The 15991-nt window shown below is 48.5% G+C and overlaps 1 protein-coding gene across 7 annotated transcripts in view; it reads right to left on the bottom strand.

Annotated features, from left to right (window-relative positions):
• Positions 1-15991, bottom strand: part of CNTFR (ciliary neurotrophic factor receptor) — a 204653-nt gene that overhangs the window by 182368 nt on the left and 6294 nt on the right. For 3 of the 7 annotated variants that reach the window (XM_071580446.1, XM_071580447.1, XM_071580448.1), the window contains one exon: positions 8101-8205. The exons of 3 other annotated variants lie outside the window; for them this stretch is intronic. In XM_071580446.1, coding sequence (XP_071436547.1) covers positions 8101-8124 — 24 coding nt within the window. In that variant the 5' untranslated portion in view covers positions 8125-8205. Of the gene's footprint in view, positions 1-5225; positions 5294-8100; positions 8206-15991 lie in introns of those variants that run through there. One more of the 7 variants, XM_071580450.1, reaches the window with a different exon arrangement.

Here is a 15991-nt window from a genome sequence, read left to right as displayed (position 1 = left end):
TCCTTTCGCAGCATTTTAAACAAACCCCCTTCAAGCTGTGCCTTGAGGTAACCTTTTGCCACACTGTCCTCAGCCAAGCCTAGACATAACTGAGCACCATATCTGGGGCCAGAGACGTAATTCTTAAGTGCCTCTGAACATGTCTTGTTAAAGGGATCACAGCAATCCCCACAGCACTGCCCACACCACCACAGCAATATCCTGCAAACACCAGGAGAGCCCAGGGTGACACTACCCTCGGCTGGATCTGAGCCCTGAACTCCTAGTGCCCTTTCTGACCTTCTGTACTCTGCTCTCTGCATTCCCATGATACTCTCGCCCCGAGGCACAAGGAACCTGCCAGGATTGCTGATCAGCTGCATGATCCGCTTAAAAGGAGAAGAGCAAAGCATACCAACCAGCTCCTTTGTAGCCTGTGCAGTTTCTATCCTATGCCCCTCAGTTCTCAGGGAAGCACCAGGGGAGCCAGGTGGACTGTACGTAGCACTGGGTGGGCTTAGTCATGCCTGTCCCCCAGGAGTTGGAAGATGCTGGAGAAACATGGAAGCTTTGCATTCAAATGCAAATGCAAATCCCCAATCCAAATGTGGGGAACAACAGAAGGGAAAGCAAAAGTGACCTCTGGCAAGCCCCCTTCTCCCAAGCAAGATCACTTATGCCAGCAAATTCAGGGAGGGGGCATCGGCTGCTGACAGCATAGACACTTCATCTTCTGCCAGCTGGAACATCTGGGCAGTTCTCCATAAGCTTCTTGGTACTCTGGACCATCACCAAGTGATAGTTCAACCTCATTCTCCCATCCTTGCCAGCCTTCTGACCATCCACTCCCTAAATAGCTCAGAGGATAACAAGAGGATAACAAAAAAAAAATTTCTCCTCTCCTTCACCTGCTTGTGCAGCATGTCTTGGTCTGAGACTGCAGGTCAAACAGCCTCCTTCAGTTCAAGGCAAATGGAGTACTGTGATTTTTAAGAGACCATCAATGACCCAGAGCTGCAATGTGGAAAGAATGGATGCAGACCTGCATCTTAAGCAGATTAGATTTTGCATTACACTTTCAGAAAGACAGCAGAGAAATCCCCCAAACGCTTCACAGCCAGATGTAATAGCAATGTGCAAGACTTAATGCCATGCAAGGAACACGCTTTTCACTGGCTGCAGTCTGGCTGCTCAGACCCTGTCTCACCCTGGGGAGCACGAGCCAGCAGGTACTTTAATTCTTCCTAAGGAAAGAGCTACAACCACTCAGCTTTTGGTTAACCAAAAACATGTAGGCACACTGCTACGAGGGCTACAACCCCTCACATCTGCTTACTAGCTCCTGGTGAGGGTTATCATAGCCCAAAAGCACCAAAACAGCCTGCCATGGTCTACACAGGAGCAAGTGACTGCATACAGCTTTCTATCTTAGTGGTACAGGCATAGAGCAACCGGGGAGGAAGACCAAAACACTCCCGGTCTGCCTGAGCATCACTCACAGCAAAGCACAATAGGCACACGGCAGAGCTGGGAACACGCAGCATCTTTCCTGGTGATATTCCCGTTCTGGATACAAGGCAGCTCATCACTGCTCCCGCCAAAATCCATGCACTGCAGCTCAAGGGCAACTAGATGGTGGAAGGCCACATTTGCAGCAGGAGCAGAGCAAGAAGCTTGCAAATCAGGCTACAAGTACAATACAGCCACCCTGCTCCAACTGGTAAGCCCTTTGACATGCATAAGTAGACTCACTGCCTCCCAAGACCTACATACTGCCTTCAATTGACAGCATATGTGACAGAAACATAGCTCCCATCAGGATAGCTCACAAGCAGAGAAAGGTAGGACAGGTGCCCCTGGTGTAAGTGTCACATTAACAGTGATGATGGTAATTAACACACCATTACCAATGGATTAAGGCTGGATGATCAGTCTAGTGATCAAACCTTCACTTCAGCCCCAGCACAACTTCTTGCCACATCAAAGTCACTCCAATCCCTTTCTTCCTGATCAAAAGGGGACTGCCAAAGGTTCACCAGAAATGGTGCTGCCAGTTTGCAGGTTTTCTTTTTATATTTAAAGTTGCATAGAGAAATTTATGAAGTAGTTTTCAAGCCAAAATGTTGACATTTTATTTGCCCCGTATAAGTGCCCTCAGTTTCTTCATTGCAAAGATATAACTGAAACAAATCACCAAGAACAGAAGAAGCCAGGGAAAACCTCTGTGAGATGCAGTTGGGATGTACTTGATCTTACAGCTGTCACACATCAGTGCTGAAGATGTACAACCAAATTACTGTGGTACAGCATGAAACCCACATCTAAGACACTTGACAAGGTGTGTCTAGGTAGAGAAGGGAGGCAGCATGAAGCTGGGGTGCACAGCATCACCCAAAACTCCTCATAGCACAGAGCCTTGCTGGAGGCCACCTTGCAGATGCAGGTACACAAACAAAGGCTTTGCAATGGTGCAGTACGAGGGATGAGTTTCCCACTCAGCCTGACAGCACCTGAGCCCCCACAGCAGGAGGGAGTAAAAGCCAGCAGGTCCTCAGTTCTTCACAACAGTGGGTGGATGCTGTGGGTGATCACTTTCATGAATCTGTGCACTTGGACAAATTCACAGCAGAGAGACAAAGAAATAAAGCTCTCTTTACTTTTGAGCCATAGACCATCAAAGGCTGGACCTACTTGGTGCATGCTCACCCTGTTGGTATGCCCTTCCCTGCATGTCCAACTACTGCTCACTGCCAGGGACAGAACCTCAAGATATCTGGGTGTGCTGATCAAGCCATTCTCAGGGAATAAACCAGCCCGAAGCATGCAGCAGAAAAGCACTGGGGCAGATATTTTGATTCACATTTGCAAGGGCTTTGACAGGAGTAAAGAAAGAACATTTTAAGTATTCCTTTCAGCCAGCACAAATCCCAGCCCATGAGACCCCTCCTAGGTCAAGGCACAAGAACAATCTCTTTCAGATCAAGGGCTCCTTTGTCACCCTGCTGCAAGCCATTTGACCTTCAGAGTCAAAAGGAAGCTCATATCACAAATGGTCTGATGGGCCCGGGGTGGGAGCGAGCCCAGGCACTCGAGAAGGACCACAGCCTAGTTGCCAACCCCAGCATCTCAAGCAGGGAGATAAATAGACCCCAAGACTGTGCACTCAGTTCTGAAAATACTTGTTTCAGCTCAGCACATTTCCTCCGACAGCCAGATACAGAAGGTCACTCAGGACAGCTTTTCCAAGTACAAGAATATCTTTGTCAAGGAAGAACAGAACCAGGCCAGGCTATGCCACGGGTGTACAGGGATGGTTTAAGTGTTTAAAACTAGAATCTAGCCTTCACTTCATCAACAGCATCTTCACATTTCCTTTAAGTTCATCCACCCCCCCCTGCCCCCATGCTCTGAGGAGGGAGCCTGCAAACCTCTCATCATTCATTCACAGCTCTCTCTGCAATTGCCTCACCTTGAATATCTGGAGCTCTCTTCCCCACACCTAATTGCAGAGGTATTTATTACAGAGCACAGCACTTCTGAATGATACATGGAGACATCTGACCTCACACAGGACAAGAGCCAGCACAGCTTCGGTCCCAAAATTCACCAAGTACCCTGGTGTGTGGTTTTTTGAGTACTGCTTGCTACTGACAACAAAGCTGCACCCCACACCAGAAACCTCAACAAAGTAAGAGCTGACACAAGTTACTATTGGTGTGAGATATCCAACACGCAGTCATGCTGCCAGGGACCCCATGGGCTGCACCTCCTGCTCTGCACCCAGCCAGGACCACAGTATCTCCAAGTCACTGCAGAGCCCATCCAGCATCTGCCATGGTGTGTCATCTTCCAACCTTCAGATGCTGGGCCCTAACAGAGTATCTCAAGCCAGCTGAAACTTTAAATGTGTGCCTCAGATATCAGTGCATTTACACACAGGAGTTGCTTGTTGGTGCAGAAACATCAGAACAGGCACCAAGCCTGAAGACAGAGTTCACTTCTGTTGCAATCACCCAGCCATCCCGATTTCCACACCCCCACCATTGCCTTTTGCCTGGAATGAGGGAAAAAAAATATATATGGGCTAACACCAGTGCAGCCAATATTCTCCTTCAAGCCTGTCCTGCAATGACTGAAACCATGACAATAATAACTGTTTTTACAAGGAGACAGGAACAAATCTAAGCACCAGCCACCAGCCAGAAGGAAGTCACAGCTACGTGAGCACGGCAGAAAGCTGATTTTGGACAGTGCCTGGGTCAGCATGAGCAAGGCACATGCTGGCTGGTATGCCAGCTTCTCCAGAAATGGGAAATGTGTGACAGATGCATCATGTTTATGTAGCTGAACTGCCGCTCCCACAGAGCTCTGTCAGTCTGTTTGCACACAGGCACACTTCAGGTCTGTGCGCATACCCTTCCCAGCCTACCGAGGCACTGAGGTGTTACAATACACACTTAACTAATTCAATTACGAAAAAGAAAATAAAAAAAAAATTAGGGCGCACAGCCTGTGATTAAGAATTTCTTTCTCAACATGCTGGCAACATGCCTGCAATTACCAACCTCTTGAGTCTCTAAATTCCCGGGAGATCAACAGCACCTGATACCAGCATGTCCTCGGGTCTGTCATAACCCAGAAAGCTGCTCCCCCACCCCGCTCTCTGTTTCAACACTGGTGAGATTTTTCACACCTTGCAGCTCAGAAACACTTAAAACCTCGGACAGCCTGATTCCAGCTCGGCAGGTCACACCAGATTCGCTGGAGTAATTGGCAGCACAGGTGGGCTGCAGCTGACACAAGCCAGGGCAAAAATACTCTCATTAAAAGCAGCAAAGCAAGACCATGCTCAGCGCGATGGAAGGAAAATTACTTCCTACACCGACTCTATCCAGCCAGCCACCAGGAGTACTGCAAAGGCAAGAGCTAGAACAGCCCTCCTGCTAATAAGATCCCCCAGAAATGCAAAGGATGGCCAAAGTAGCTGCGTGAAGGTAGGACGAGAGGCTCGGGAGAGCCAGATGGCTTTTCCCAGCCAATAACCCCAGGTGCCATGGGGTTAAATCGATATATGAAGCTATTAAAGAGGGTGGAAGTGTTTTAACGTGGTTGAGTGAAATTCCTCACACTTTTAAGTCGATAAGGACGCCATTGGGGCTTAATGGGCTAGCACAACACATCCCATTACAGGTCGTTAACATGCACAGGAGTCTTGGGAAGAGGTGCAATTAGGGCTCGCCACTAACCTCTGCAAGAGGGACTCTCTCCCTAGCTTTGAATCCCACCGACTGAGAAGACAGATGCAGGAAGAGGCCATCCCCTTCTCTGCCCCTTGGACTTTGTCCACCTGGAAAAGCACACACAGCAAGAACTTGCAGCAGGCTTAAGGAGAAGAGAATGGACTCTCAGAGCAAAGTGCAATGCTAAAAGCTCTCAACCAAATCTCCTCTGCTGGAGGACATCACTCCACCCCACAGTCCTCTCCCCAGAGTCGGGGTTGAGGAGCCGCTGCCCATCACACACCTGGCAGCAGGAACAAGAGGATACCAACACATGTGTCCTGAAGAAGGAGGGGACTGCTCCCCAGAGGCTACAGTGCAGTGCTGGAATTACTGCAGACCTCAATTTCTGCCCTATGGAGTATAGTTTCACAGGTATTTCTAGCCTAGAAATAAAGTTAAGACTTGTTGAGAACTTAGGAATAGGTCTACCAATTATTTTCCACTGGCAAGAAATCAGTAACTAAAGCTGAGGTTAGAAGGAAAATCAAAAATGACTTACTGCATTACCTTGCCCTGCTCTCCTTCAGACATCCCTGAATACAATAACCAGAGCTACTAGCATGGTGGGGTGGGAGCTCTGTGACTGCAGACCTGGAGATAAAAATAGAAGAGCAGTGGTCCCCGAATGTGGCTGCCACCTCTGGGGAGGGTCTGAAATTCTGATCTGCTGAATAGACTACAAATTCAGAAACAAGAACAATCCTGAGCATCAATGCCTTGCTCAACCCAGAGCAGAGAACAAACTGGGAAAGGTTCTGGCTGGCTGCAAGAAGAGCTGTGGATTAGAGAAAGAGACCACCCTGAGGGAGAATGCCTGGAGCTGTCCCAAAAAAAGTGGAAAAATCCTACAATATAGAGTGCAGACAGCTTTGAATGAGATGATTTGGCAAATAAGGATTTGATTGTGATGGAGCTGATATTTATTTTTTCTTCCCTCCCATAAGAGGGTCCAAAGCTCCCACAGAGAATATAATAAGAAACAACCTCCAAGGGTCTGCTTTCCTCAAATACCTCTTTCTTAGGGCATCCAGCCCTGCTCACAGTCTAAACAACCTCATCTTGTGCAGCCCATGAGGGCCTCGGTCTCTCACAGGTGGTGTTTCTCTTCCTTGCCTGTTTCAAGAGTGGGGTAAGATCATTGTAGCAGCACCATTCACCGCTGGCAGTTAAGTAAATGGATTTGCATCAGTCCAGCCAGGACTCAGCTCCAGCTCCTTCCCTTCTCTTCCATACTGAAACATCTACCAAACATTAAGAGGACCCCACTTACAGCTCTTTAGTGGCTGTACCAAGTAAGTAATTGAGAAGTGTAAGTCTGACAATTCCTCATGAAGTCCAGGAAAACCCAGTTTTCCAGTTCTCTTGCCAGATGCCTCCACAGCAACTATACTTCCAACCTGACCATCATCTGCTCATCACAGCATCTTCCTGGCTCAATGACACCAACTGTAACACCACTCCATACCTCCGACTGCACCCAGCTCCTCCAAGCTCCCACTTTCTTATGTGCCCTTCAGTGCACCCACCTTTCCTTGGCAAATGGGCTCTGCTCAGATCTCAGACTCCAGCTGGAAATACGCCCTTCTCTGCATCCTCCTCAAGTCCCTTCCTGAGATCCCCTTTCTGGGGAAGGGGATCCTCTTCCAGAAGTCCAAGAGAGAAGCCGGAGCCCCTTAGAGAGAGAAACACTCAACCAGACAGGAGCGACACCTTGTAGCAAACTATTTCATGGTAAGCCACTGGCATAGATTGCCCAGAGAAGCTGCAGGTGCCCCATCCCTGTCAGCATCAGAGGCCAGGCTGGATGGGCCTTTGAGCAAACTGGTCTAGTGGAAGATGTCCCTGCCCCTGTTCCAGGGGGTTTGGAACTGGATGATCTTTAGGGTCCCTTCCAACACAAACCTTTCTGTGATTCTCTGCTTTTACTCTGCAAAGACCAGGGTGAGCCCAGCCTGCAAAGGCTCCATTTGGTCTCAGTGCTGTTTTCTGCCAGAGTCAGAACTTGAAGATATCACAAGGGCATGGACTTCTTCCCATCACTATCCCCCAGAGATACTACCTGGCCTCATATAATCACAGATGTCAGAGAAGGAAATCACAACAAGGCAATTGAAAAGACTAGGACTGGGGCATTGCTCTAATCCTGCTTTTGCCTTGCTCACATAGGATGAAGCACTGCTGAACAAAAGCATGGCCAGATCAATTCATCCTTCTGCCACCACGTTGCAGCACTGCCCTGGGAGTACAGACCACTTCCCTGCTTGATTGACCACGCATTTGTTTTGTGTTTCAGGCACCAGCAGGTCTTTCTGTATGACGATGAAACACTCTGAAGCCTTACACATACATGCCAATTATATGCTCCAAACCCCATGCTCAGCAGAAGGTCAAGTGCATGGTGTGCCATGCTCAGCCACACGCTCTCTGTGCCAATCAAGCTCCTCAATGGGATGTCTGAGGAGGACTTGCAACAGCATCCACCACTTTGCTTTTTATGGGTTATGAGAAACTGGCCTACAGTGGGAGGGGGGATAGAAATAAAAGTTCGGGGGGTGTTTTAATCAGGGAGGCCAGACATATGAGACTCAGAACTTTGCGCTGTTTTGATCCAGCCAGCCCCCTCTCTGCCAAGTTCTGTCAGGAGACAGGCACAAAGCACCAATTAAAGACGAGTTATGCTTTTTTTTGCAAAGCAAAAAAGAAAAGGGGAGGGGGAAGAGGATGATAGGAAGGGGGGAGAAGAAATCCAGCCCTGGAGTCATTTTGCTTTCAAAGCAAACTGTCAAGGCAGCCCCTACCCCTCCCATCTCCCACAGAGGAAGAGCAAAGGAGCACCCACATGCCTGCTGCGGACGCGTGGCATCAGTCATCAGACCACACCATCAGTCACTTGGCACATCAGGCTGAGCCATGCCCTCACTCTCCCTCTGGCGTCTGTCAAAGCCTGTGACAGGGAACAAGAGCAGCAGATTCTTAGTTAAGATGGTCTGAGTGCAAGCCCCACCAGCTCTGATGACAAGAATCCCTACTTATGGCCAATTAGACTGGGAACAAAACAAAACAAAAGCAGCAAGGGCTCAATGCGCACATGTGGCCACAACATCAGCTCAATTTTAACATGGTAGAGACAGGCATAGCCAGCACAAACATGCAAACACTGCCTCATCTGCCCTATAGGTTACCATGTTGGAAGGCTTCCTGCACAGCCAGCAGCTCTTGTGGCTTGCAGCCAAGCTCAGGAGAGAGAGCTGAGAGCTTCCCACATATATTCCACACCATTGCTTGGTTCAAACCAAGGCTGCCTGCCATTGCAGCATACTGTCAAGGAACCACAGCACCAGCATGGACACAGCAAGCTCTCCATTACTCCGGGCTAGTACTACCACCTCTGAATACACCCTCAACACTTGCAAGCCATTTCCAGATCTCACCCAGCAAGTGCCAGTCCTGCAGCCAGACAGATTAAGAAGATTACAAAGATCCCTCTGGGCTTTATTGCTGCATATGACTGAGGAAGATAAATAGCAAGCACAATCACTTCTAGGGTGAAAAAAGGCAGGCATTTTAGCACTGCACAAGCACCAACCCCAGCTTTAATATCTTATGTCTTTCCTTACCAAAGTACCCTTTGCAGAGCCTGTTAGTACTGATTAGGGCATCAGCTTCACTCCCACCTCTTCCTTCATGAGCGTTCTAAAAGCCACAGCTAATTACAGCAGCAAAGTCACCCGCGGGAGGTAATACATGCTCGGATTTCAACAGGGTGGCACTCGTGCTGGGCTGACCATTCCCAAGGAGAGGATACCCTCTGCCACTTTAGCAGGGCACAGCACAGAGTCCAGTCTTCTGGGCAGGATCCACCCCACAATTAGCCCAGAGGAGGAGAGAAGAGCATCTCTATCCCCGTTTAGGTCTGCCTGGGCTGGCTGCACACACACCCAACTCGCTAGTGAGTGCCCTGTTCATTAGCATGGGGTCACTCAGCTGCAGCAGGGCACAGGCACCATTTGGCTATTGCAACACCACTCACGTCCACTGGCGTGGAAGTGTTGAATTTCTTTTAAAAGGTCTGAAGCTCTTGGTTTGAATTTAAGGGAAGAAAAAAAAACTCAAAAAGAATTGCAGGATCTCTGTAAACATACCAGAGGAAAAAAGAAAACGAATCTTTTGAGCCTCTTGACCTTGACAATGTCCTTATAATTACAAGACTATTTATTTTCAGTTAAACCCCAACTATTGAAGAGACAGTGTCAAGTTGTTTTTTCCTGAGCAGGTGATTATCCTGCCTGACTAATCTAATGAAAATTATCAGGAGGCTACTGACCTCCTGCTACACACACTAAATAATGCACAAAGCTTCAGGATCAGACAGGCAAATCATAATCCTGCCTTATCTTAATCACTTTCTATACAGCTGCAGGCCTGTTCCACTCCTGGTTGGCTGTGTTAGCCAAATGCTATCTCAGTGGAAACCACATAAGAGCCAGCCCTGAGAACTGCACAGCAAAAAGTTACCTCCTTAAGATTTATTTTTGTAGAAACCAAAAGTTGCAGAGGCAGATATATTTAGTCTTTAAGCTGCTGTCTGGCTCCTGAGCTTATAGCACGAGGCAGTGGTACCCCAGCACCGGGCTTTGCAAAAACCAGCGTTTTCCTGCTACTTTGATGAAGGGTACAAGGAAGGAATGATCTAAAGAAAAGTGCACAAAGGGGCTCGTTGGTCCAGATACAAAAGGCCACCCTTTCTGCTCCATCCTCTCAGAACCTCATTTCAGTCTCCACCTACAAAAAAGGCTTGCCCACACCTTTTGAAGGTCCACAGCACAGCCAGAGACATGAGAACTATGGTAAAGCAAGAGGACCCAGCACTGGGGATGCTCTCCCAGCTCAGGGCACACTGCAGGGGCCTGAGATCTCCAGCAATCTTGTCTCATTCCCTGCAGTGCCACTCTCCTTCATGAGAGACAAACGAGTGTAGCAGCTGGAAGAGATAAAAGACTACAACTATCAATTAAGGAGGAAAGAACTAAATAAGGAGCCACAAAAAAAAGTTATCACACACTTCCCATACAGCCGCAACTTCAACAGTACCCACAGCTAAAGGAACAGATTGCACAGGGGTGACTTCAAGCCTAAAGTAAGTTTCCACTTGGAAATCTGCAGAGAATTGCGGAAAAACACTGCTGAAGGACCAGCTGACTAATTTTTATTCCCCTGCCCACCCACGCCCCCCACTCCCAACATGACACCCCAGCTACAACACCACAGAGCAGACACTCACCCACCACATCTGGTCTCATGCCTCACCTTCATACACCCATTATATGTGGTTCTTCAGACCTCCTGCTACGAGAGCCCCCTGTTTACCTCCCATCACTGCCACAGCCAGGAGCTTCACCCTGCAAACTGCTACCAGCCTCAGCAGCCTGCTCCTGCCCTTCAAGTCTCTCCCCATTGCCAAAACACCTTATATATCCTTCCCACTCTGGATATCATGGGTCTTGAGTCACTTTTCTCCAGCTGGGAAGGTGCTAAGCAAGATACGGGTGGACAGGATTCCTCATCTTTTAAATGGCAAATTCCTTCCCTCTTACGACCTTTCAGAAGAAGAGAGGCAAACAGCCTACTCTAAAGTGACCAGAAAAATAAGACCAAGGTGAGTTTAGGTGTAACAGAAGAGGGAGCAAGATAAAGCATAGAAAGACAGGCAGGAAATAGCACAAGATTCAGCTTTGGGAAAATACCAGCTAACACATGCAAGGAAAATGATCCACAGCAGAGATATTCAAAATGACGCAAAAATCTGGGGAAAATTAATGTCCACAGCAGCAATTGTGGGGGGACAGTAAGAAGGCATGGCTTTCAAATTGAAAACCGCTGAGGTAGAGGCTCTACCTAGGGCAGATCCCAAATCTGCAGACAGGAGGATTCTGCCCTACCACTCTGTGGATGTGACTGTGCCCAAGGGTGTCTCCAGAGAGATGATCCTGAGCCCCACAGAACCTGGTCATACCATCTGGACATGGTATGGCTAAAAGGCCATACCTAACGGGCCAGGACTCAGCAAAAGAAGAGGTCCTTTGTTTTTCTTTTCAATTTTAAAGAGCTGCCTGTTGCTGAGGCATCTGAACTGCTTCTGGAAGGAGTTAGAACAATAATTAAATTCCTCCATTTCCTAGTCTGGGTAACAAAAGCAACCTCAGGCTTCTCTGGTCATTAAAGTCAAAACTATAATTGCTTGTGTCACACAGCCTTGCTTCATCCACATACACTGACTCTGCCCTTAAAAGCCAAGATGCAGGTCAGTTCATGTCTCTGCAGTCTAGCAGCTGCTTGGTGTCCTCCACAGGCATGGCTGGGGTTGCAAGAGGGACATCGGCTGGATCAAACTGGCATCATCCCACTAAGTTATGTGCAACCCTCTTGAACTGCCACCCTTGCTAAAAAATGCTGCTCAGAGACAGCTGAGACAGCTCCCAGCAGGGTCTGGTGAGTGTAAAGTGGGAGGTTGAGACCCTGGCAAAAGCCAGGGAACTACAGCTGTCTCAGGATTGACTTTATCACCATGCCTGGTCAGAGAGGAGGCTTGCACAAGCGGAGAGGTTGGATTTAAAATCATACTTCACAAAGCCCTCAAAAATGCTCCAAGGACTAATGCTGGAGCTGGTGCTGAGACCAAGTGATGGCTCTGGCTCCAGCTCTAGCACTTGCAGCCACCACTGGCTCCCTGTTACAGAGCAGGGGGAACACTGTCCTTTTCTCATGCAGGAAACAGGCACTGAGCCTTGCCGTTCACACAGTGGCAGAAGATTATGACTGCTTGGGAGGGACTGTGACACACCAAAGTTTGCAAATGCATGTTCTGTGGAGGTCTCTCCACTCCCCAAGCTGACTTACCGCTGGAGACACATGTATATGCTTGTCCCCAAGGCAGACCATAGCAATAGAGGCATCCTCTGGTGCCACTCCCCGCCAGCAGAGCATGGCAAAGCATTAGAGTGACAGCCTCCAGGGACACAGGAGAAATTTACTTACCACACACAGACAAGTGCTCACCTTCCTTGCTGAAATCCACCGGGCGAGACACTGATTAGTGTCACTCATCCTGGCTGTCTCAAGGTAGACACACAGCCTGCTGGGACTCTGCTGAGAGCCTACCAGCTCATTGCAAGCATGTTTGCCTCTAACACCTAAGTCAGATGCAGGCTTCAGGAGGAGAAAGGGATTGTGTGCAGGTCCTACCACTATCTTCTCCATCCCAGCAACTCTTTTCCAGTGCAATATCTGGCTCTGTCTGCTGCTTTTGAACACCCATTGCTAGCCAGTTCCAGAATGGCCTGATCAACAGGGAAAGAGAAACTAAAACGCATTTCTCTACATGCATCCACCAGCAAAGGTGTTGCTCTAGCCCCCTCATGTTACTGCCAGTGACAGTGGAGCCAGGAGGAATGCAGCTGGACTCCTCCAAGGCAGGGATGGAGTAAGGTGAGCTGTTACCAGCCCAGCACTTAGGAGAAAAGCATCTTCAGCTTGACAGCTCAGCAAATTTGATCTGAAACTGGCAAGAGAGAAAAATTGTAAAGTATTAAATGTCATCTCAGGTGTTTGACTGCCAGAAGTACTACAGACAGACAGATAAACAGACAGGTAAGCACAGTGCTGCACAGAGTGCTGGATGCCCTACTTTGGTCTACTCAAGTATTTACTAATGTGTCCCACAGCTGGCATGAGCTGTTAGCAACTCAAGAAATCTGGTTTTCTGCCACCAGCTCTGCTCTTGTACCTCAAGAAAACTCCAAAACCACCCCAGGTTTCAGTTTCCCCTCTTCACAAGCAATGATGCTTCCCTGGTGGCAAGGTTAAAGGCTGACCCAGTAATGCACTACAGCAAGTGGCCTTGAGGAACCCTCCAAATCTAAATGCAGATGGCACAGTAAGTCAAACCTTTAGTTTGGGTCCTAGACCCAAACACAGGCTAGAACAATTCCTTGTTGTGAGAGGCAAAGTCAAAATTATCAACACATGTCCTTTGTCACTGGCCCTTCTGACCTGGGCAAGTCATGTCATCTTCTCCTGCCTTCTTCTGCCAGCACCAGAGAGACAACAAGTCCGTCAGTGCCAGACTGGCTCTCCCCTGAGCATATGATATCCCTGTTTGGAAAAAAACCCACAATTGCTGGCCTGACTGCAAGTACAAGTGTGCCAAAATTAGAAAACACAAGTACTGCATGCCCCTGAAGTCAAGGGCCTACTCTGGCTGTTGGGTAAGTTACTCTTCATCCTCACTTTGCAGAAGAATAAGCAAGTTTCTGATCCAGAGCAAGGCAGGCCGGGGGACAGCAAATGTGTCTATACAGCAAAAAGCACCGCAGAGAGTGGGGATACAGAGCATTGATGATCCTTCCAGTTCTTATCCCTTCTAAGCAAGCCCCAAGAACATAAGTGTGTGTCTCAGTACTGCTCGGAGAGGGCAACACTCACAAAACCAGAGCCGAGCGGGCAGGGTGTGTCAATGGGAAGTGGTTTGATAGTAGCTTGATGGACTTCTGGAGGATGAATACCTTCACTGGGAGTCTCCAGGTGCATGCTTGGGACATCCTGCAATACTTAGGTTTCAGAGAGCTGAAACTGCTCCTTCTTCTGGCAAAACAACTCCAACTGCAGCCAAAGAGGAGGACACTCCAAAATGTTATGGCAGTTGGGACATGACAGAAATGCCCCATCAAAAGGGCAAGGGGTTTCTGTCAGCTGGCCCAGCACATCTGTGGCACAGCCAAAATGCTCCCTCCTGCATAGATTTCAGCATTAGCTGGTGCTCTGTGCCCTGTCATAGCACTTACTTTCATGCACAAAATAAAAACTAGACTTGCCAACACACCCAATGGGCCTGTCAAACTAATCATGTTACGAGGGCTGGAAACACACCAGCGGCAAGAGCCGGACCCTGTTCCAGAGCCCTTGTAGAAATCATGCATCCAGGAGACGGAAAAGCCTCTGTCGTTCCCGGAACCAGGTCAATAAAAGCACAGACAACTCCATCCAGAGAGAGACTTTTTTATGAATTACAAGAAAGAGCAGCTTCAGCTCCCCCAGCTGCAAATAGGTGGGCAGGCATGAAGAGCCAGCACAGAAACGTGTCTGTGCAACATGTGTGGGCAATTGGCCGCCCTGCACATGGCCAGGATATGGGACAAGAGGAAACCGCTCCGAACCAAGCTGGGAAAAACAGTGTCAGCAGCTCAGCGTGGCTGCTCCCTCCCCCACCAGTGAGGTTCCAAAATCCAACAGCCTCCCACCCCTATGAGTGTCTACCATGCCAGGGAGAAGCAACAAGCTAGACAAAGATTTCAAAGCTGAGAGATCCCAGGCAGCAATAAATGGCCTTAGATTCACCAAGAAAGAATAACCCACCCTTTAGGGAGCAAAAATATCCAAAATGCACTTCATCCAGGTGCCTCAAGAAAAAAGCAGTCCTCTCCCCAAACCCATGGTGGTTACCTGTGGGTGCACTTTACCATAGCACTGTTATTTCTGTAGCTCTTCATTAAGTGAGAAGCCCAGAGGACTGGACAGAGCTTTTTTTGATCAGATTTCAGAGCAGCAGCAGCCTTTTGTTCTCTGTACTTCCTTTTAACATATTTATTTTTCAAGCCCTTCGTTCAGTTGCACGAAGAAGGGTAAATTACACATTGGTGAACTCTTGCACAGGCTGCCTGCCCTTTGCATCTGAGAACCACCTTTAACCACAGGAGAGGATGTGTCCTCATTATCACCAGCATTTTTTAGGACCTAGATAAAAGGACCATGGTGCAGTGTGTACCTATAGTATAAGCAGATATAAGGTTGCTTTATTATACACAAGAGTGTTTAATTTCAAAACCAAATCTTGTGCCCAGCCCCAAGGTATCCAACCCAGCCTGCTTCTCCAAGCAGGAGGGTAACAGCAGATCTCTGCTTCTGTGCTGATCAGCTTGTGAAGTTCCAGGAAAGGCAGTTCCCCATCCATCACCTATAATATGGCATCCCAAAATGCAGTGTGCTCTCCTGCAGCACTGGGACAGCATGCCATTAGCATGGAGTAGGGATAGCCGTATGGGTCAGCCCCGCAAGGCAGCATCCTGCAAGTTACTACACCCAGTCTCCACATTATTTTCACATGTACTCCAGAGACTGGGAAACCCATGAGAGACCACGAGAGGCAGGAAAATACCAGACTGCAACTTTGTGAACAAAATGAATTCACTGGCTTAACACTCACATAATTAAAAGCAGGCACATCCCTCGGTAACGTTAGCATGGAGATGCGCCTGGTTCTGTTTGCTTTCAGGGGTCAGTGATACTACCTACAAAACCACAGGGTCACTAGCCCCTCTGTAGAGCCAGCCTGCTCACAGGGCTGAGGAAATACACAGGGAACCTCCATGCCTGAGGATCATCTTTTCCTCCCACTGAAACAGGAGTAAGAGTAGCTCCTTCCTGCCATGGAGGTCTGAGCTGCCCACGGCTTCTCTCTCCTAGCTATTCAGAGAGCTATGACAGCAATGGGGACCTCAGTCCTTCCAGAGAAGGAAATGCTTTTGCTTACTGGTACTGGGAATGACAACAGGCCCTGCTCTTCACACTCATCCACTAGATAACTTCCTGGCTCCACCTGGCTCCTACTAGCTCTTAGCACCACTGGTGGGAATGGGCAGCTCATACTGTCCTCTCCTCACAAGGCAGACTGAACC

Source organism: Pithys albifrons, chromosome Z, assembly GCF_047495875.1.
Source record: "Pithys albifrons albifrons isolate INPA30051 chromosome Z, PitAlb_v1, whole genome shotgun sequence".
Taxonomy (NCBI): Eukaryota; Metazoa; Chordata; class Aves; order Passeriformes; family Thamnophilidae; genus Pithys; species Pithys albifrons.
Note: the sequence above shows the minus strand (reverse complement) of the source record. Positions and strands in the feature narration are given on the sequence as shown.